The sequence below is a fragment of the Mustela erminea genome, chromosome 4 (genome assembly GCF_009829155.1).
Source record: "Mustela erminea isolate mMusErm1 chromosome 4, mMusErm1.Pri, whole genome shotgun sequence".
NCBI lineage: Eukaryota > Metazoa > Chordata > Mammalia > Carnivora > Mustelidae > Mustela > Mustela erminea.
Window position 1 is genome coordinate 60,037,923 of NC_045617.1, and position 23,459 is coordinate 60,061,381.

Below are 23,459 nucleotides of genomic sequence, written 5' to 3' on the forward strand. Positions count from 1 at the left end.
TCCACTTCAAACCCCTCAGATTGTTTTTCAGAGTCCATAGTCTCTCATGATTCACCTCCACTTCCAATTTACCCCAACCCCCTTCTCTCTAACTCCCCATGTCCTCCATGCTTTTTGTTATGCTCCACAAATAAGTGAAACCATATGATAATTGACTCTCTCTGCTTGACTTATTTCACTCCGCATAATCTCTTCCAGTCCCATCCATGTTGCTACAAAAGTTGGGTATTCGTCCTTTCTGATGGAGGCATAATACTCCATAGTGTATATGGACCACATCTTCCTTATCTATTCATCCGTTGAAGGGCATCTTGGTTCTTTCCACAGTTTGGCGACCATGGCCATTGCTGCTATAAATATTGGGGTACAGATGGCCCTTCTTTTCACTACATCTGTATCTTTGGGGTAAATACCCAGGAGTGCAATGGCAGGGTCATAGGGAAGTTCTATTTTTAATTTCTTGAGGAATCTCCACACTGTTCTCCAAAGAGGCTGCACCAACTTGCATTCCCACCAACAGTACCATTTTCTTATTTAAAATAAATGACCTTTTCAATTTCAATGGCAGATGGTGTTGCAAGCATGTGGGATGGTGAGTCTGCCCATGGGCACTGCCAGGGAAGAAAAGGTAATGAACTCCACCTCCCCAAATCCTCCCTGGGAAGCACATCACAGGCCAAAGCTGGGTCAGCAAACATGGCAAAGGGACACCTACAAGAGTGACTTAAACTTGGAGCAAGATTTCTGAGAACTCTCATCAAGAACGGGATTTGGTTTTTGATACCTACTCCTGTCACTGACCTTGGAACGCCTTCAAGCAGCATGTCTGCGGTGGGGAGGAAGCTTCCTTCTAAATATTGGCACGATGTTTGCTGTAGATTTTATGAGCTGTGTTTTACTATGAATTTAGAAAAAAAAAAAATTCTAAGCCTCAATATTTTGGCTAGGAATTTAGCTCCCGCATGGGACTCATTCTCTTTGATTGATTCTGGCAAAGATCTGGGGCTATCTGGGGGCAGATATAAAATGAGCAGCCAAAGGGATGTTCTCAGATCTTGAGCCTGATTATCAAAAGTTAAAAAAAAAAATTGCCAAGGAACAGTTCCCCTTGGATATAAAAATGAAAGCGGGGCAGTAAAATTCAGGGCAGCACATACTATCATTCTTTCTCGGGTCCAAAAGGTCCCTTTCAAGAAGCCTCAGTGGAGGGGAAAACAACAACAACAACAACAAAACCCAAATCAAAACCCAAACCTAGGGTCCTCAACTCTCAATGAGTGCTTTACTGACAAAAGGCCACTGACACTTCCAGCAAGATTGTCATCAACAAAATCCAACAAACGGCCTCCCTTAATTTTTTCTTACTCTGGATAATAAAAGATCCAGAAACATAGTTGGGGCAAAACTGTAGATTAGCTATAGATAAATTCAGGGATGCAGGGTGGAGTCAGAGTAGGTAGTGATGAGCGAATGGCATCTTAATCAGGTCCACAAGCACGAGCTGTTCTGGAATTTTGATGGGTAAATCAATTAAGAATTAATCAAATCCCATATGTGAGCAAAAAAGGATGCATGTTTTAGATAAATAATTTTATTTTATTTTTTTTAAGTAGGCTCCACACCCAGGGTAGAGCCCAATGCAGGGCTTGAACTCATGACCTCGAGATCAAGACCTGGACTGAGATCAAGGGTTGGCTGCTTAAATTACTGAGCCACCCAGGCGCCCCAAGAGAACTGCTTCTTGACAAAAATGGTCTAGATTACCTCTCCGCTTCCTAGCAAGCCTGAGTCCAAGTCTCTGAATGGCTCATATATTCCGTTGTCGCAGAGACATAGCCAGCCGGCCGCTGGGCTGGGTTTACAGCTCTCTTTGAGAACCTCTTGAATCCTCCTTTCATACTACCAAGATGCCCTTTAGAAAATTATTTCTCTGTGGCACAAAATGCCCTGCCAACAGAGGAGTAATTTATTTCCTTGCAGTGCGTGACATCTCAGCCAACATGACATCATTTCGGATGTTAGGGTTTTAAAGGTGGTTCACGTCTTTACCTTGGCACCAATGCCCTATGTTGCGTATGTTATTACAACACAGCTTAGCTGTCAGGAGGCTCCTAACTCTTAATTGGATTTAATTTTCTTACTTTATCAGTAAGATTAAAATAATAATAATAAACATATTTTCTTTAATTATTTTTTTCTGAGTAAGGGTAAGAATAACATTCATTCATTAAGCATATAATTAATAATAGTTTTTTCAGTGGATACAGATACTTCCTAGAAACTTTGAAACAAAAAATTGAAGGGCAGTAACTTATTTTCCTTATGCTTTAGTCCATCATAATGTATTTTTCTATTTTCATATATGCTATATTATAAATATTACACTGTGAAATTCAGACTGAGCTTGGGGGAATCATTAACTCTTCTGACCCTGTTTATTCATCTATAAAATGCAGAAAATACCTTCTTTCTTGGGTACCTACTTTCTATTGTTGCTTTAAGAATTACATCAAATCACTGATGCTGTGTGTAAGGTTTTTATAAGCCATAAAGCATTATGCAAATATAAATTATTTCTATTGCTCTGGGTATATCTTAATATTATCAAATTAATTAATAGCAAGCATTATCTGAGTAGACTGACAACCCTCTGTGTTCACCATGGCAGCTTCTATTTCTAGAACCATACGTTGCATCTTATGCTTTCATAAAATATGTATCGAAAATGGTGGGGCTGATTGTGCCTGAGATGATTAGTAAATAATGTTTCACATGCCTAGAAAAGGAAAATTGAAAACTACCTTTTTGCTAAGGGAATAGACTTCAGATCTTGATAAACTTACCAGGAGTGTTAAACTTCCCTATATGTTGAAAAAGCCTAATCTAATAGATAATGTCAAATGTCTTTGTACAGTTAATGAAAAATCTACATGGCCTGAATACTGTTCATGACTTTTGTGCACATACTGCATCTCAGAGCAATAACTTATTCTACAAGCACATTGATATTGCCAAGGGCAAGAAGAGCCCAAGAGGACTCTGGCCATGATCTTCTCAACAATCTGGGAATTGCCTTTTACTTCTTTAAAATGAGTTACACTGTTTTTCCTGAAGTGTAGTCTAATGTTCTCAGGCATGTGAATTATGATACACAAACATCTGTTCCCTTTTAAACAGCAATTTGTATACCATGCCATTTTCTCAAGTTGTAGTCTTTAGAAAAAACTAAAATATCTAGTACAGTGATCTGCCACTTTCATCCTGGGAAAGCAACAAAGATAGCAAAAGCAGGTAGATAAGTAACACTACCATGGCAAGAGAAGACATATTTATCTTTTTCTCTTACAAAAAAAAAAATCAGTGGATTGATTAAAATATAATTTGTTGAAGTGAAGAAGCAATGTACTGTGAAAAATTAGAAAATAAGCTTAGATGCAGGCTCAATTCAATTCATGATTTCATTTGCTCATTCAAATAGGTAGGATTTTGATTATAAGCCACACAGGTTATAATAATTTCCTAATATTCAATTAGCACTATTTTAGCAGTTAAGTTTTATGGTTATAAATACCCATAAAAATTAAAAAATACATATACTAATAACAAAAATATATATTAAACTGAACATTAAAATATTAAAACATGTACAAAATTTTAAAATGTAGGCTCTGCAAATTTATGTAAGTATCCATATAATTATACATGTATATGTGTTTGAACATACTCATATCTATACATGCACTTATTTATAAGAACCCTGAAAGATAAAATGGATTTTTCACATGTTTGAATCAAAGTTTGGAAGAGAAACACAAAAATGAAATGCAAGCTGCTAGCAGAAGCCACGCCTGTGTTAGAGACATCTTGGCTTCCCTGCAGACACAGCTTGAACATCTGTCCTTGGAGGCCTCACCTCTATAACCCTCAAGGGTGACTTGTGGGATTCGAAATGAAGACCTGCTGATTTTCAGATGCTCAGCTCCAAGCTAAATCTGAGATTAAAATTTGTTTGGTATAGATTTAATTTTTTGAATATTATATCACATTCTAAACCTTTGGCTGTTGCTGAGTCCAATACTGGTAGGTGTTAATGAGCTATGGTATGGCATTAATCAAGAAGACCGCTCACCCTAACCACTCTAGAAAAAGAAGAGTTTACTTTAATGAAACTCAACACCAGTGTTGAGTGTTTTGTGGCAGCATCGTTCCAAACTTTCTCTTGACTCTTCTCACGTATCTCCAGCTCCCCCTGCCCCATCATAGTCTAAATTACGGCACTGCCTTATCTCCCCCGGACCACAGCAGTAGTCTCCTCTCTACTCTCCCTACAGATACTCTGGGAGCTCCAATCCCTTCGCCACATTATGTCCAGCTTCGTCTTTCTAAAACGCACATTTGATCATGTCATTCCACAGGCCTAGAAGATTTCAAAGACTTTGCATGGCTCTTAGCAAGATCAAAACACAGGGCCTTCTGGTCCAGCCCCAGCCTCCCGTTTGTGCCATTCCCCCCCACCCTGTCACTCTGTGGCTCCTTCTTGGTTCTCCTGTTATTTGAGCATTTTTTTAAATTTGGGGGGCATACTCATAATCATCACGGATAGCAGGGTTTGTGCGCATGGAGGGCCCTCCACATGAAAGTTTCTCTTCTTGGTTCCTACCCGCACCTTCACCTCGCTCTCCCTACATATCCTTCAGATTACAGCTTAGACACTGTGGTTTCTGTCGTGTGTTCTCCCCACCACCAGCTACATTTCACAAGGTGACTATCTGATTAGTGGTGGTCTCTCCCACTAGAATATAAACTCCATGAGACAAAGGGATCATGTCCAGTTTCTTTTTTTTTTTTCTGGAATAAAAAAAAAATATTAGAAAGAATAAAAAAGACAATGTAGTCTGCCTAAGTCTTACCTCAATTTATTTTGCCTAGATACTACCTACAGTTCGCTGACTTGTTTCTTTAGATGGTCTAGATTCTAAGTGCACCTTTTAACAAAGCATTAACTTCCGACAACAACCAACAGCCTCTTCTTGGAGGGTTCAGAAATGACTCAGATAAGAACCATTAAGTGACTTTCTATAGCATCCTGACAAGTTTTTGTACAAGCTCAGCCAGTAAGCAATTGTTGGTGGACTCATATGCTCAGTATCACTGTGTTTTAATTTAAATTTCCTTTTCAGGAAGTGTTTTTAATGTCACTGGGTATGCAGAAATCTGTTCTGAATTTATATAATTTAACATCAGTCTTAAAAGCTAGCGAATTATGAAGAACTGGGACTTGATCATGGCTTAGAATATTTTTCCCTCCCAACAGGAGACCTAGACTGGGAAAAATAAGGCATCCCAGTTCTCATTAATGGAGACAGAGCTGAACAGACAACTGTAGGTGCTGAAGCTTACTGGGACTGCCAGGAAATTCTAAAAGCAAAAACAAGGTTGGGCTGGCAGATTAATGTGCCTGAAATATAAAACCATGGAATTTCTAATGTTAATGGACATTTTTGTCAATATTTATCTAGGCACTTTTATGTTGTATATTACAGACTAAATTAAATAGAGGAATGCTCACTTTACAAAGCACGGTATGAAGGTGCATTCATATGGTATTTACCCAGTTTCTGACTTCTGGAGGTGCACTTGATGCTTATTATTGTATTTACTAAAGATAATGAGCCCACAGATTTCCTCTGTTATGGAAGAGTGAACCTGAATAAAAATTGCTGAACTAATTAATGCCTTTTTATGCCAGGAGGGTCTCAGGTTGGATTTAGGCCATCTCAAAAGTCCCTTCCCTTCTTCAACCAGCCATCCATTTATTTGTTTAACAATCACTGAGCACCTACTGCACGACAAATATATATATATATATATATATATATTTTGCAGGAGCTCATGAGCTGGTGGAAAAACTAGGAGTGAGACAAAGCAGGTATGTATGATATAAAACAGTAAACACTCCCCTGCGGATAAATACCAAGTTCTCTTAGAATGCACATGTAGGGAGCAGCTGTCCAGGCATCTTATTCAGTGAGTAATACAACATGCCCCCCACCACGCCACCCACCCCAGCTCAGATTTCGTCAGCTTTAGTCAGCTCGCCTTTCCCCACGTGCTTACAACTGCACAGCCAGGAGCTTCAGGTAAGCCGGCAGTAATGACCTACTCAAAAAATTCCAAGCTTTGTCCCCTTGTTCCTTTGTTGTGTGGGCCTTCTGGTGCTTCTGAACATTGGGGAAATTAATCAACAACTCAAGGTATATCCAATATCTTAAAGAATGTCATTCAGCTTTTGAAAAATATAATTTATGTTTATTTAAGTTTAAATGTTAAATTCATCATGCAGTATACTCAGGTGTGTATTATGGAATCAGAAGCGTGACAGTAAGCTCCTCAGAGGAAGCCTTTGATTTTTGTACACAGCAGACCATTGGCAAATGTTTGCTAAATTTTTCAACTAAATGCTGTATCTCATGAGAAAATGAGCACTTTTGAGCTGGAGTACTGGTATTTATTTTGAAATCCAAGGAGCCAAAGAATCTAGGAGACTTGTTCTGTCCCTGAATAGATTCTAAAACAACTTCTGGCCAAGATTGTTACATCCACGTAGGATATTAAGGAAAAATGTGTAGAAGGTAAAAGTTATCTGTGCCTCCCTTTAAACTCGCCATTGGATACCTCCGTGCCCCATATTTAGTCATTAAACAATACAGAATTGTTGAGCACCTACTACCTGCCAGGCACTACTATTCTAAGTGATACACCTCACTGAAAATAAACTGACATCCTACCTCACCTTTCTGTTCAAGATCCTTTCAGTGAGTACCCTGTACCTGGAACTATGTTCATTATTTGGAACAAAGATGTAGAAATTTGCATAGCATCTGGTCTTAAATAAAACTGTCTGTACCCATGATAAAGTTGGAAGGCAGCAATTACAAAGGTACTGCTTATCTTACCTTGTAATGAATTGAAGATGGAGAACAGGTACATAAAAGGGACATTTAAGGGTCCCCAGGCAAAGAAAGCAAAACCCCATGTCATGCCCAGCAGAAATGTCAGGCTGATCACACTGCGCAAGTTCCTTAAAACCTCTTCACGCAGGGTCCGGTTGCTTCTTTTGCCATTCCTCCCACAGATTTGCACCATCACCACGATGAACATGGCAACATTCAGGAAAAACATGACTCCAAAGTACCCAGCGCAGGTCACATAAAAGACAACTGGATCCCGAATCCAACAGCTGAAAGAAGAAGAAACCAGAAAGAAAAAGAGATTTATTACCATCTCCTGTTGCCCGAAGGCTTCTCCTGGCTTAGTTTGGCTTTCAGATTTCACAGCTGGGCCGTTCTCAATGCCTTTAGATAGTCACTTCATTTTCCTGGGCCTTAGTTTCTTTTTTGATATTTACACAGTTGTTTTTTTTTATTTTTTTATTTTTGGCTTGTTTTGGCTAGCCATCATCTTTTTTTTTTTTTTTTAAAGTTCTTCTTTTTTTTTTTTTTTTAAAAGATTTTTTAATTTATTTGACAGGCAGAGATTACAAGTAGGCAGAGAGGCAGGCAGAGAGAGCGAGAGGAAGAAGCAGGCTCTCCGCCTAGCAGAGAGCCCGATGTGGGGCTCGATCCCAGGACCCTGGGATCATGACCGGAGCCGAAGGCAGAGGCTTTAACCCACTGAGCCACCCAGGCGCCCCAAGCCATCATCTTAATATCAAGTTATTTAAGTCAACAGTTAAAAAGAAAACAGGGTGGCTTCTTGAATTCTGTCTTGGCATGAAGACACTCACGTTTGGCTCACCTGAAACCACATCTAGACCCCTTTCCTCTTATGAGACTACACTCCAGAGAATGGGAAATCAAAGTACTCATTTTCTCAATCTCTTTTGCATTTAAGGGGAGACCACAGGGACACTGTTCTTTGAAATGGGGAAGAAAAATCTTCTAGGGGATTTTTGGGAGAGACCCTAATGTGTTCTTTCCACTTCCACCATGAGAACAAGCTCTGGAGCTGTACAACCACATAATAAATTTGAGAGAAAGGCCGGGATCGCTGTAGAGCTGCTGATCCCAACATTTTCAGCCATAAGACCAATGGCAGTAGCTGCCTAATTCCAAGTCTCCCATCATGCAAGTGGAGTAAATTTCTACTTAAGACACATGTAAATCATGAATTCCATTACTGTTGCAAAATAATTCCTGTTAATATAATTGGCCTAGTTGAGGCAAGACTTCATTATAGAACTTTGATACTCCTATGGTAACACTCCTCATGAAGTTAAAAAGTTTACACCAATCACAACATCTTTATAAGATGTGGAATGATATACTTGATATTCAGAATCATACACACACACACGCACACACACACACACACATATAGATAGACAGAAAATAGATGAAATTAATTTAAAAATTGTACCATTTGTAACATGTTCTATGAGTAAAGTCAACACAAACTACAATTTACAGATGCTCCCCAGGCCTAATTAATACTATGGGAGTTCTTAAGGTACCTCAAAAATTGGATAAAGTATTTAAAGCAATTAAATTCATCTAAAAATTCTCGTAAAAATGGTTATCATTCTGGGTTATGTATTCCACACTGGAACATGACTGCCACAAAGGCAAAATCTGTCTTGAACATCTTTGAATCCCAGACCTTAACATGATTCCTGGCATATAACAAATGCTCAGTAAATCAGACTGCTGATGGCACAGAAAGCAAAGGAGATACACTCATTGCAGATAAATTTCTAACAAGTTGTTATTACTTACAATTCATCCCCCTGTCCTTTTCCATAAGTATCTTTCCCGTAGACCTCATTTTGCTTTCTGCTTACCAGAACAATGGACACGACAAAGCCAGGCAGACCTGTTATAGAAAGACCATGACATAAGCAACTGCTCCAAAGCATCTAGAACTGCCTTATAAGACTGATAATGGTGGGGGGGGGGCAGGTGGAAAGAGAGAGAGAGAAAGAAAACCCCCCACATCACAGAATTTTTTTTTAGAACTAGCAACTTGCTTAAAAGCAACAATACGATCCCTTCTTTGGTGTGGAATGTCCAACTCTAACTGGCAACAGTTAAAACCTGTTCTTAAATAACAGTTAAATATTGTGTTTGCTTACTGTTACTCATTAGAGACCCAGAACCTGGTTTATTCTGAATCCAGAGCAAATGTCCTTCGTCGATGACAGCTGCCACTCTGCCAGAGTTTGGGCAGTAAAGGAACTGCAGTTTATTTTGTCCCTTTCTATGTAAAGAAAACTCCTTAGAAACAGTGGGGAAGAAACCATGGGCTGTAAAGTTTTTACAGTCTCCTCTTTCCTCTCCAGAGAATCAATAAAGTATTTTCATGAATATTTCACTGGGGAAGCCCACACCACCCTAATTCCCTGAAAGATGCTTTTAGTGCCCAACGCCTTGGAAATGTCCCATACATCTGTATTGCTATCTCTGCCCACCACCCTCCCAAGAAAAAAAGAAAAGAGCAAGCTCTAAATGTTTGCTCCATTATGAACCCAGATAGAGAAGAAGCCCATTTAGAAGATTCCAAACAGTCTAAGGCTACCATCCATGTCTGGCTAAGGAATCATGTTAAGAAGTACAAGGCAAGAATTTTGTCAGTATTCTGGTTGCACACACAAAAATAACACTCTCTTGCTGGATCCAAGACATGCGCATGTGTTCGGGGGTGAGGACAGCAAGGAATCTAAGCTGCTTTTATATTTTGAAACATAATGGAAATGCACCACTGTCCGCCAGCTGCTTCTCCAGACTTGGGTGGGCTGGCTCTGGTCACAGGAAATAAGTTTGTGGTGACTCAGGAGGCTAGGGCTTTTTCCTTTACTCCTGAATTTAGTAAGAACGGCTGAATAGTTTTTAAAAATACCATTCTGAGGAAGCCCCTGCCTTGGGATGTGTACATCATACCTGCATCATTCACAATTTTGAAGTTTCTTTTAGCAGCACTAATCTTTCGACTTAGGACTTTCCTGTGAGAGACGGGCAATTTCCCTGACAGTGAACACAAAGCCAAAACTTTTATGAGGCTTACCCCAGCCAGCGATGCAGAATTTCAGTATGTATCTGCGAATGTAAGTATTAAATACTTTAACCAGGGCAATGTACATGTGAATTGCTTCCAGCCCCATCCAGGTAAAGGTTGCAAGAAGGAAGAAATGGAGCAGGGCTGCAACGGCCGTGCAAAGGCCATCCACATGAAATGAGGCGATCCAGCCATCCAAGAGGAAAAGGAGGTTCAAGAACAACAGGGCTGTACTCAAGTTCATCAGGATTTTGGAGGGATAGTCCCTTCGCAACTTTCTGGAAAAAGGAAAAATGAAGAGGAGAAGGAATACCGTAAATTAGTATTTTAAGCACAGGTGGTAAATTCCTATCTTCTACAGATCCCCGCAATGGAGCCATCTTTGTGATGGCACCATTAGGAGGAGATTTGTATCTAATTAGGAGTATTTAAGAATATTTACGAGTATTTGACAAATTACTAAGTTTTTTTTAAAAATTAAACATTTTATTTATTTGAGAGAGAGAGAGAAGAACAAGTGCGTAAGCAGGGAGAGGGGCAGAGGGAGAGGGAGAAGCAGACTCCCAGCTGAGCACAGAGCCAGACTCAGAGCTTAACCCCAGGACCCTGGGATCACGATCCAAGCAGGAGGCAGATACTTAAATGACTGAGCCACCCAGGTGTCCCTAAAGTTTTTTTTTTTTAATTTTTTATTTTTTTATAAACATGTATTTTTATCCCCAGGGATACAGGTCTGTGAATCACCAGGTTTACACACTTCACAGCACTCACCAAAGCACATACCCTCCCCAATGTCCATAACCCCACCCCCCCCTTCTCCCAACCCCCCTCCCCCCAGCAACCCTCAGTTTCTTTTGTAAGATTAAGAGTCACTTATGGTTTGTCTCCTTCCCAATCCCATCTTGTTTCATTGATTCTTCTCCTAAAGTTTTTTTTAATATCAATTTTATTTCAAAACTGTTTCCAATTGTTTACCAAATTTCCAATTAGTTTCAATGGATTTTTTTTTTAATCTAGAAAACATCTTAGTTATAAAAATGAGATTTTTGTTAAAAAAATTTCCCTAAAATTCTCTGAAATTTCCTTGATTTTTAATGAGGTAAGGATCCATTAAAAAAAAAAAGTTCTTGTTGGGGTACCTGGGTGGCTCAGTCGGTGAACTCTGCTTCAGGTCATGATCTGGCATCCTGGGATGGAGCCCTACCCCTAGGGTCACTGCTTGGAAGGGAGTCTGCTTCTCTCTTTCCCTCTGACACTCTTCCCCTGCCCCCTGTTCATGCTCTGGGACAAGCGCTCTCTCTCTCTCTCTCTGTCTCTCTGAATAAATAAATAATGAATAAATAAATGAATAAATAAAAAATCTTTACCGAAAAAGGGTTCTTGTTTCAGGACTAATTTTGTTTTAAATTAACATAATGTATTATTTGATTTATTTATATGTTAATCATCTATTAAATGCATTTTATCCATGGACATACAATAATTATACATTAAGATTCTATAGTGAGAAAATTTATGTTGCATGATCTATGTTATGAGAAACCTGAACATTAAAGTTGAACCACTCTCCATGATTCAGAAAGTGTACAGGTATTTTTTTAAAGCAAAGGCAATTTCCTTATTCACGTTTTGGGGCAGTTAGCACTGGCTTTTGACAGATAAAAAATACTTACTCAAATGCAACATATGTCAGGAGAGTGGCTGCTGAAAATATAGCAGATAACCCACACCCAATATAGGTGATGAAGGTGAGAACTTTGGTGTTTCTTGCATCTATCTGAGAGGCAGTTCTTTGAAGGTCCTACATAAAAACATGGGAAGCAGCTGTTAAGAATCTCTCTTTTCACAGGAATAGTGTTTTATTAGAAAGTTCATTGCTAGCACTTACAATTTTAGCACAATCTAAGGGGCTAAAAGCAACACTGCAAATCAATATGGAAGTTTCCATGTTATTGTACTCTTGCTGATAATTCCATAAGCCAAAGTGTAGCATTACTGAGAGGGTTGCATGTTGTTTTCTCTCATTACCTGGTAATCCAAACTCTTTGCCCACCAGAATAGCCTGAAGAGCAAAACCACTGGGTTGGTCCCTCACCAGAAATTGGGGAAGTCCCTGCCTTGCATAATACATGATCAAGCCCAATGCTAACATTCACAGGGCTAAGGACACAAGTACAAATAGAGGCCACTATGGCCAATGGGAGCCCTCAGGCAAGTGCTGGCTTTCCAGTAGTGCGGGGCTCAGCCAGTGGACAGCCAGAGACTGGTGCCTCTGAGTGTAGTGCTGAGGACCTTAACTGTGGTCATTTCAAAGCTTGGCATGTATTGGGTTGAATGGTCTTTATTTATTTTTTTATAAGTGAGAAACCGTTATAGATTTTTAGATTACAGAGACTTTTTTTTTTTTAAATCCCTGTTGACCTGAGAAGGCACCATTATGATTATGATTATTATAACACCATTAAGTGTTATGATTTGTGGAATGGAAAGAAGTAAACACTTCTTAGCATATTAACATGAAGTATTAATTTCACTATGCAGAGGCAAACTTGTAAAGTCTGGGTCTGGGAGGGAAATCTTTCTTTTCTTCCTTAAATAGGGAATTGGGTTAGGGATAAATCTTGAGTTAAGACCATCCACTAATCTTGGCTGGAGAAGAGAAGACATCTCTGTTATACGCAGATGTTCAAAAATGGAGACTTCTTGGAGAAAGGCCATATTCTAAAGGGGATATCTGGTTTAAAATTTTAGGTCTTAAAAAAATTTTTTTAGGTCTTAAATGATGAAAAAATAAATTCTGCTTTATAAGATTTTCATTTTATGTCTTAATTCTCTTTAATTTTCACGAGCATGCCAATAAAACTTGTTACTCACAAACAAAGCCTCCGGTAGGTGGTGTCTGCATGTGGGTTTGTGTCTGTGAAATGATGACAGGAGAATCAGTCTAAGGTTTGGGTAAGGCAGTAAGAAACAGGTAACCACTTCTGTGGCTCCCAAAAATGCACAGTGATCAAATTCAGCAGACACAGGGCTCTAGGTCAGAAGGGACATAGCCTACCTTCTTCTCCCAGAAATCCCTCCAAACACTGGAAGAACCTGGGACTGCCCTGGCACATGAGATGGGGTTCAAGTCAGTGCCAGTGGACTCACGGATAGGTTACCCTGACCAACATTTTGGTTACTCCAGGATTTCATGGAGCAGAGAAATGGTCTTGAGGAATCTCCAGGTGACTTGTTCTTACCTCTTGAAAAACTTGTGGCTTCCCATCTAGGTGAGGTGGTGAACTTGCAAGCCACAATTAAAACCACAACTTAAAGTGTAAATTAAATAATGTTGTTTACTATTACACATTCATACACAACTCTCATGTTGTTTGTACTTTTAGAGAATGAAGAATATGAAAATATTTATTCCTCTGAACTAGCCAACATGAAAATGTACTAATGTTAAAAGCATTAAATTCAGTTTTACTATAAGAGAATGTTAATAGAGGACATTAAAACCTTTGCATATTTGTAGATTAAAAGAAATAATTATAGGTCTGGGGTATATTTTTTAACCTCCCCTATGGTCAGTGTGTTACAGGGCAATGTAGACTCTGAGAATATCTTATATAAATGAATAAAGAGTTTATAAATCAAGAAAGTTTCTTAGCAAAGTCCTGGTGGTCTGGAAAAGCTGAGGGGACATGGGCTCATCGCCAGGAAGGATAAATTCTTGGAAAGTTTGTCTCCCAGCAGTTTATAAACTTGTAAGAGCAGCCAAGGTGCAAAGAACAGTACTAAAAAATGCATATACTTACATATATGTAAAACTAATTATTTTATCAAATGACAACAGAAAAATACACAATTACAAATTCATAATAAAATTCAAACCATATGTGAAGAAACTAACCAAAGTAACAGGAAACCAACTTTGGTGACACATAAATCACTGCTGTATACTGAACTGTATTACTGGTTACCTATTTATCTAACCTTAGACCTACAACATACACAATCGTGCTCAAACACACACGTGCACACACATACATGTGTGCACATGTACACAATTCAAAGAGATAAATGAATTAAGCTAGAGCTTATATACCTGAGTGAATAATGTTGCAAATCAGTGTTTTCTACAAGAATGTCTACTGTCGCTTTTGAGAAAGGAGAAAGTGGAAGTTAAAACTGAGTGGGTTTGGGGCATATGGGTTGCTCAGCTGGTGAATGTCTGACTCTTGCTTTCTGCTTAGGTCATTATCTCAGGTTCTTGAGATCAAGACCCGTATCGGGCTCTGGACTCAGTGTGGAGTCTGCTTGAGATTCTCTCTCTCCCCCTCTCCCTCTGCCCCTTCTCCAGCTCGTACTCTCTCTACCTGTATCTCTCTCTAAAATAAAAAAAATAAAATCTTAAAACAAAACAAAACCAAGAGTGTGTTTGTTTTACTTAGAGAAAACATGCTATAGTTTAATTGTTCATTTTCATGCTCTAGCAGTAGAGAAAAATACTTCTATTTTGGGAAAGTTAAAAAGTTATTTGCTATAATTCCTGCCTTTTTCAATGACTTGCTTTATCCCTCAGAGCATTTATGCAGTAGAGTGTCAGGAAGATCACTTTCAGGATGGCCGTATGACATCGACCATTTACATTGGCAAGTGGGTTCATGAGCCTAATGCCACATCCCACAGTCCCTACTGCACCTGCCCAGTCCTACGGGAAATGGGAGTAAGATCTAAGGGAGAGGAGAAACATAACCATGACGTTTGTGATTCAAATTCAAAAAGCTTTACTGTCTCAGCATACACAAATGCCATCAACATTTTAAAAAGCAAATGTGGTTTGATCCTTGGGAACTAAACCAACTACCAGAAACAAGAGCTCTGTTACAAGTGGAAGGATATAGAACACATCTGAAATGTATCCTCAAAGACACACATGTATGAAATATAAGACAGAGGAATAAGTCTATCGGGGAATCCAAGAAAGTTATTACATGGACGGTGGCTCTCAAAAATTTGGCGAGATGAAAAAAAAATGTTGATGTGATCTAATTTTTGTTTAAAACTGTGGACAGGCTGGCTAATGAGACAAAAATAGGGCCATGGGAAAGAAGGAAGGAAAGAAAGAATAATATGAAGGTTTAGTGGTAACAGGCATGTCACACCCCCCTCTTCTCTTACAGTCCTGAGGACTTCATGGTGTCTTAGTCCCTAATCTGTCCCAACAGGCTGTGTTCACCAGGGGTTGGGGGGACCTGCATCATTTGGGGTGACAGCTGGATCACCTAGCACAGTACCTTCTATAAAGTCACATTCAGTCCAACGAGAGATAATACAAGAACAATATTTTATCAAAATTTTCACAGTTCCCCTCCGTGTGAGTAAAACCCAACACTGTCTTCCTCTTTAACTTTTTTCTCTCTCCCTCCCCCTTTCCTCTCTGCCTCCCCAACTCTGTGTCTCTCTTAATTCAAGAGTCTCATGGTGATCCTCTTATTTCCAGGACTATTTATAATTGCTGTTAATACTACAGGAAAAAAGAATTCCTTTTTATAATTATTGTTACATATTTTAAATATGTGATCTCTGCTAACTACCAGGATTCAAAATACAGATGACAATTATCAGGAAATAATTTCCCAAAACACGTAATCTAAAAAGGCTGACTTACAAAAAGAAGTATGCCTTCCCAAATTATACCATTTCAAAATGAGTTTAGAAATTCCTCCCCTACCATCAGAACTCCAAAGTGTGTGAGGTGGTTACATAAGCAGACGGTCTCGCTCTCATCTGAATTTCTCTGTGTCACACATCCTGAAGTATTCCAAAATCCAGAACCTTCTGCAAGAGGAAGTCCACAAACAGTGTGAAAATAACAGCAGGCCAGTTCCTTTTCTATAATGGATGATATCTTCTTTAGGAAAATATGCCTCAGTCTTTTCTGCCTTGCAGTTTATCAGTCAAACAGATACAATTCTTAAAGCTGCCAATACTCGGAATAATTTAGATTCCTGGAATCATAGATTGTTAGTGCTGGCAGCAAGACATTATCTAGTCAGTGATTTTCAACTGTGTTCTACTGAAGATCCTGCAAAAGTTTGATTTTAGTTTAACTCTTAATGTATTACAAAATAAACTTCCATGAAAAGAGTATCCCTCTTTCTAATATGTTACATACTAATGAAGCCTGAAGATCAACACATTTTTTGCCTTGGGTCAGCCTTTATTTTTGTAAAGACATAAGAACAAACAGAGGTCAGCGTTCTTATTATTATGTACACAGCAATCATGCACAGTGGAAACCTCTTATAAATGCCCTTAGTACATCTTATTTGACTTTTATGGTAGGATGTGGAATATGAGCAATTTATATATTTGAAGAGTATTTTAAGTCTGCAAGGTAATACCATTTTAATTATTTTCCAGCAAATCCAATTTCTCAAAACTGTGCAACTAGAAACCAAACACCACAACTTTCCAGTTCTGATAAGGCTTATCAAAAACAGAGGCTGGGACACCTTCAGACTCCATTTCTACCAAGAAGCAGTAGTACTGGTCCTGGTTTAGATTTAGCCAGGATAATCCCACCGGGTATCCCTGAGGGAAGGTGACCCTTAGGGGGCAGAGGAGGGAAGTTTCATAGCTTGTATGAAGAGATCCCCATACCTCATACCTAGTGACTTCTCCCTTAATTGTGCCTTTTTCTCTTAATTGTCTAATGCCATTTTGGAGGCAGTTCATTTCTTTCAAGCAACATACATGTATTATAACCATTTCTTATTTATAGTCCTTTAGCATGTTTTCCACATAATCTGAAGTCTGGTAGCTAGATTCTAAATTGTGTGCCTCATGCATATTAATAATCCCAGAGGCATCCTTAAAAGAATGAGATCAAACATATATCGATGTTCATCTAAAAGTGGCAATCAAAATGCATACTGTATTTTCAAAATAACTGAAATCAAAGAGATTGTTTGGTTAAAAAAAAAAAAGTCAAGTTTACTTATTTCTTCTTGCAATGAGTAAAAAGTTGCAGAAATGTGGTTCACTTCCCAAGCTACCTAAACTAAACTCTGCAGTTCAGTTATCACACTTACACTGTGACTCATTCTGGCTGGGGTGGAATGAAAGGAAACGGGGGTGTCTAACAATGTTTAAAATTCAGTTGTTCTTAAGACAGCCAATATTTTAAAACTTACCGTTTTTGTTCAGATCCCAGAAGGCACAGATGGGATGAAGCACTGCCTATATTAACATAAGAATAAACATGCGAAATTGTGTTTAAAATAAGTGAAAGATCTTAAGATCTGAATATGGGAAAAGAGTCAGAATGCTAAGGTTTTCTCAAAGAAAGAGACCAGTATTAGTCATGCTGATAAGACCTAGGAATGGCAGGCAGTCCAGAAGGATCTCCTCTCACAAAGACTCCAAGTGGAAATCAACCATAACCTCGTGAGGAATCATGCTTCCCATTTATCTAAAGGTGACTATGTATGTCCCACCATAAAATGCTGTCCTCAGCATTTATCAAAGCTCTTTACACTGTAACCTCGGTTTACCTTCAAAATTCTCCTTTACATCTAAGTATGTGCCCAGAATTGAAAATAAGGATTCAAATAGATATTTTAAACATCCCTGTTCACAGCAACGTTACTCCCAAGAACCAAAAGGTGGAAACAATCAAAGTATAATAAATGGATTAAAAAATGTAGAAGACACACACACACACACATACACACACATATGGAATATTATCCAGCCTTAAAAAAAAAGGAAATTCTGGTACATGCCATAACCTGAATGAACCTGGAAAAAGATGGTTAAATGAAATAAGCTAGTCACAAAAGGAAAAATACTATACGATTTCAATTATAAGAGGTGCCTAGAGTGGTTAAGTTCACAGAAAGGGAGAGTAAAATGGTGGTCATAGGGGCCCAGGGGAGGGGAAATGGGGTGCTACTATATAACAGCCCACAGTTTTGGTTGGAGAACATGAGGAAGTCCCGGGGATGAATGGCTCTATGGGCACAGAAAAATGGGAAGGCACTAAAAGGTCACAGAATGGTACACTTAAAAATGGTTAAAATAGTAAATATTATGTAATGTACATTTTACCACAATAAAAAAATTCTTTATGGATGAAGGAGCTGAAACAAAGGAAGCCAGAGGGTAGAACAAGGACGTCTCAGAGGGCTCGATGACAAAGCCAGGCTAGTGCTTAGATGACCTAACTTCCAAGCCTCGGTCCTTATCAGCCAGTTTCCTTCCTGCCTGCCTTCCTGCTTTCCTAATAAATGGGAGACCCACGAGTGGGCCCTCTTGAAAAGAGGGGAGAGCCTGTGCCTGGCCTTACCTGAGACCAAAGGACCCCCATATAATTTTATCAAATAGACAGACGATAGCAAGGGCATTGAAGCAACACAAAAAGCAACATTTGCCAAGATTCTAGATAACTGCTAACCTCTCAAAAAATGAGTCAACCCTGCCCTGTTTCCCTTCTGCTTTCCCAGTAGCAGTAATTTCTGACTTTAAAAAAACAATCCAAGCCTTTTAATGGCAGGATTGTGCAACTGCAACTGCCTCTAATTTCTCAAATTAATGTGTCCTTCCTGAAAAAGTGGGGTCCTCTTCTTCACTCTCATTCTTCTGAAGGCTGAATCCTAGAAGGGACGAATCCCCCGACTTGCCAATATTTACCGTGACATTACGGCACCACCTGCTTACCTGTTCTCCCCTTTTTGGAAATTTGCCCTCCTCCAAAAAGTGCCAGAATAAAATTCTTAACATGTAGAGAAGAAGAAGAAGAGGAGGAGGAGGAGGAGGGGGGGGGAGGAGGAGGAAGAAGAAGAAGAAGAAGAAAGACCCCACACTTCTCTGAAGTCATCTGCCTCTGTTCCATTGTCCTTTGTGGCATTTTCTTACCTGGTTTCTCATATGTTTGATTTTAATTTGAACAGGATCCTTCAGACTCTGGATAGTCATGTTTCCAATACTGCATGCCATCACATAACTCACTAAGGTATATTTCTTGGTTTCTACATCCTTTGAAAGAAAAAAAAAGTGTATTACTAGTCAGAAGTACACTTGTATTTGATTTTGTACTCCCAAACACGCAAACTGTCAGCACTTTTTGCTTTTAAGATTTTCAATTATAGAACATCCTGTTTATAAGATCAAATTGCTGGCTTTCCTGAAAGAGCTTTGCTATTTCCCTTATTATAATAAATACATTGAGGGAAGATTATGAGCTGATGGTATAAGGCAATGTTCATAAAACCTCACTCGTGATTGCTGTGACTGATGTCAGCCAGTTAACATCAGAAACAATGTGAACCCAGAAATCATGTACTCATAAAAGCCACGAAACAATTAGATCATTTCCCTGCCCTAAAAAACAGATGAAGTCGTTTGCTCTTAGAGAAGTATAAAAGAAATACGGAGAGAAAAATAAACTAAAAAAAAATTCATCATTCAAATCCTTGCTAACAATGACCTGACGTGTTTAGTAACTTACAGAGAAATGTAATTCTACTAGATGAAGTTCCCAACCAGATTTTCTTTTTTTCTTTTAAAGGTTTATTTGAGAACAAGAGAGAGAGAGAGAACGAACATGGGTGTGGGGGCAGAGTGAGAAGCAGGGCGTCTTATTCAGACTCCATGCTGAGGAGGAGGGGCTTAATCTCAGGTCTGAGATCATGACCATGAGGTCATGACCTGAGCCAAAACCAAGAGTCAAACATTTAACCAACTGTACCATCTAGATACCCTCATCCAGAATTTCTACCTTCCTTCACTGTACACTTGCCACCCTCTGGATCTTCCCCTTCAGAGATGAGGTTGTGAAGAAATCAAATCAGTGAATCCATATTGCAAAATGACTGGGGCCAACAGCATATCTGTCAGCAAGACCTTCTCTCACTCCCTCATCCCTCGTGTTTTTCTTGTCAAACCTCCTGCATTTCTCTATTGCAGCTTATAAATCAGTTGTCTGGGAACAATTACAGGGCTTCTTACATGCCAAATAAATCTCAGCATTCAGAGTATGGTTTTTTGTTACTTACGTGTGATCATGCTCCATAAAGTTGGTAATGGCTTGAGGATAACTAGTCTTTTCTTTAAAAAATATTCATCTCTTGTTCACTATGTTAAGAGAGTACCAGAGAACCCTTAAAATCTTCTGACTCTGCTATAAATTTTCTTTAAAAACCAAATACATGTTTCCTAATAATATGTTGATTGGGAGGTGCCAAGGGAGAAGGGAAAGGCAGCATGCAGAAGACAGACTCAAAATGAAACAATGACAGATTCGGACAGTTCTAACCTTTCTCCCAAACCCTTCCCTCTGGACTCAACCTCTTTGAACAGAGCCTCCTTCACCACCCATCACATTTTTGTGACACATACTGCATTGTTTTGTTTTTCAAGGTGGCATTGTAAGCCTCAAATAATTTTTACAGGAGCAGTTTATTTGTTCCTAACTATTAAAGCCTTCAGAATAATTAGTAATCGCATTCTAATTTACCCAAAATTTTATATAGCTTGTTTCTAAAACACTGGCTGAAAAAATGTTAAAATTTTAGAATTATTGTAAATGATTTCATGGTATTTCTTCTCTGCAACTTATATTGCCATGCTTCTGTACGTGACAGTTGGAAGCAATGCTATTGGCCTTGAGACTTGCCTATTTTCTCTTACACAGATGACATTGTTTAATATATGCTGGTATCTTTAATTTAATAGACAACTTTTATTTTTTAAAAAGAGTTCAGTGAAACTACTCTAAATAGGGTTGCACTGTTACAGACAATGAGAGGCCACCAGTGTTTGCTGGCAGTGGACTTTCTAGTATCTAGAAATAATGCCAATAATAATGACAGTATGTGCTCAGCACAATGCCACCCAACTCTAGGGTGTGAGGGCCAAAGGTCTTTTGAAATATTAATGGGAAAACTGATTAAAGCCAAGAATGCTGCTCATTATGTAAACAGTCCTTCCTGCTGAATTTTAAAAAAACAGAAACAAAAACCAAACCTTTCCTTTGGCATACAGTTTCTTTGACTCTGAAGGTCTAAATTGTTGGAGAGCATAAAATATTTAACAAAAGGAATAATAAATAATTCTTTCTCCACAAATTCCATTCCTAATTGTACCATGCCAGTCTTAATCTATATTTGATTTATTTAAAAAACCTAAATGAACACTTCCTGTAATAAGGATATAATCATCTGAAATAAAATGTTTAACTAATTATGTTAAAATTTTTCATTTTTGAAGAGAGAGTAGGTTAATTTCTCTATATCTCTTGATATATTTTCAAGGAATCCAAACTTTCATATTTTCCTTCTGAACAAAGAAACTCAACTTGCAACTGAAAAATGATTTAATGAACCTTACCTGGAAAAGTCCAGTTTTATTGAAGAAAGTAAACTGTGCTCTTTTAACTAATACAGAATCTTCTTGACTTAAATTCTCAAGTAAGTTGGGAGGCAAAATTACAGAAGCCAATGGGTCTATTTGTCCACTCTCAAAATCCATCTGCCACACAAAGAGAGATTCACAGGTTGAGTAATGACAAATTACAATGATAACTACTCCATGTACTGAGCGAGGCAGGAGAAGGGCTACTTAGCTAGGGCTGGGGTTTCCCTTTACCTTCACTGGAGTCACTGCCCTCCTGACTGAATCCCTACAGACAAAAGCCTGGATCTTCTCTGAGTTTTGCAAATGTGGAAAAACAGAGAAGATGCACTGATTTCAAGGCAAGTAGAGCGATCCACAAATCAGTTAACATCTTCAAATATGAGTGAGATTTACACTTAATAGACTTCGAACTTTTCTCAAAACACCTAGTGAAAGCTAACTACAAAAAAGGAAAAAAAAAAAAACCCACAAGATTGGAGTTGATTCGTCTGGTTGCTGAGACTGAGTATCTCTGCACAGAGGAAGCAGCAGAAGTTGTATGAATAATCTTCAATATCATTTCCCCAGAACCCGCAGATCAGGACAAAATGTGTCTTTCCACAAATGGATTCAGAATGAGACTGAGGCTGACCAACTTTTCACTCTTAAATGTGAAACAGAAATATCCAAAAGAGCCGCTACTCTGAGGCGAAAAACATTCTTCCTTTCCTCCAGTTTTTAAACATTGCATCTTGGTTTATCTCCACAGTGGAGAAGCGCCACTGAGGGCTCTCCCATCTCAAGGACGATGTTCCGATCATTTCATTTACCCACACGGCTAACAAGGACACACGTGGGAACTTGAAAGTTATCTGCTGAACAGTCACGTTCACAGGGCAGAGAAGCTCTCCGTTAACCCATCCAGTCTCATTACTGCCTACCCCCTCCCAGGCTCCACGCCACTGGTTCTCAACAGAGCTCTGTTCAAAGACTAGCCCAATCTGCAATGCGTGGAAACTTGTTCCAAGTGCAAACCTTGGAGATCCACCCAGGATCGACTAACTTAGAAGCTCTGGGGATGGGAGCCCGCACTCTGTTCTGACAAGCACACCAGGTGGTAGTACGCAGTTTGACAATAATTGGTAGCGTTGAATACATGGCAGTTCTTCCCAACCGGACCCTGAATAAAGCCCTTTCTTCTAACTGAGCAGATCCCTGCCCACCAACCTCAATAGGGGTTTCCCACTCATGGTTGAACACTCAGTTCCACTGTCACCTCTTGCAGAAGGTAAGCTGACCACCCCATCACGCAGGTACTAAAAGGATACCTCCTCTCAGTGTCCACATGCCTGTGGCTACTGCTACTATTAACCTCAGCCAGTACCTGAATTACTTGCCTGCTACCCCACCAACCAAGATGCTGAAGCAGAAACTGGCAAGTGATCAGGTAGTTTTCCTTTGTCTAATTAATTAAAATTAAAGAAAGCACTAGCTCATTACCTGGAAATAGGACTCATTATTGCTTGGAAGACCGATGCTAAAATTTGAAATTTCATTTGTCTCTGGGGACAGGGATGATACTCCAAGGGCCAAATTCCGAGTTGTAATATTCACATGGGATGTGCTACTTAGGTCTATCTTGAAGGCCAATTCGTCAATTGTTTTTAAAGCTCTAAAGAAATGACAGTACCACTGTTAAGCAACACGTTATTTATGTAGTTGTACACATGCGATTTGCAGCAGGGACAAAATACAGACCAAGTAAAACTGCCTTTAAATTTTCTGATCTTAACAGCATGAATACCAACAAAATTACTCCAAACCATAACAACATCAATAAAAATACAGAATCATACGGATGAATACATCCTCAAGAGAAATATTATCCTTTAAGGAATACCAACCATTATATCACCCTAAACAAATATTGTTTTTCACTTCTTAGCCTTTTTCTTTCCTCATATATAAAAATACCTTTTCTATTTCATAACTGAGTGAGAATCAAAGGAAAATAATGAGGT

The 23,459-nt window shown here is 38.9% G+C and overlaps 1 protein-coding gene across 5 annotated transcripts in view; it reads right to left on the reverse strand.

Moving 5' to 3' along the window:
• Nucleotides 1–23,459, reverse strand: part of ADGRG6 (adhesion G protein-coupled receptor G6) — a 137,646-nt gene that overhangs the window by 14,436 nt on the left and 99,751 nt on the right. For all 5 annotated transcript variants that reach the window (XM_032339354.1, XM_032339355.1, XM_032339356.1 and 2 more), the window contains 9 exons: nt 22,939–23,110; nt 21,433–21,573; nt 18,961–19,080; nt 17,238–17,283; nt 15,773–15,879; nt 11,724–11,851; nt 10,060–10,328; nt 8,775–8,871; nt 6,957–7,240 (listed from right to left, as the gene is read on the reverse strand). In XM_032339354.1, the coding sequence (XP_032195245.1) occupies nt 6,957–7,240; nt 8,775–8,871; nt 10,060–10,328; nt 11,724–11,851; nt 15,773–15,879; nt 17,238–17,283; nt 18,961–19,080; nt 21,433–21,573; nt 22,939–23,110 (1,364 nt within the window). The remainder of the gene's footprint in view (nt 1–6,956; nt 7,241–8,774; nt 8,872–10,059; nt 10,329–11,723; nt 11,852–15,772; nt 15,880–17,237; nt 17,284–18,960; nt 19,081–21,432; nt 21,574–22,938; nt 23,111–23,459) is intronic.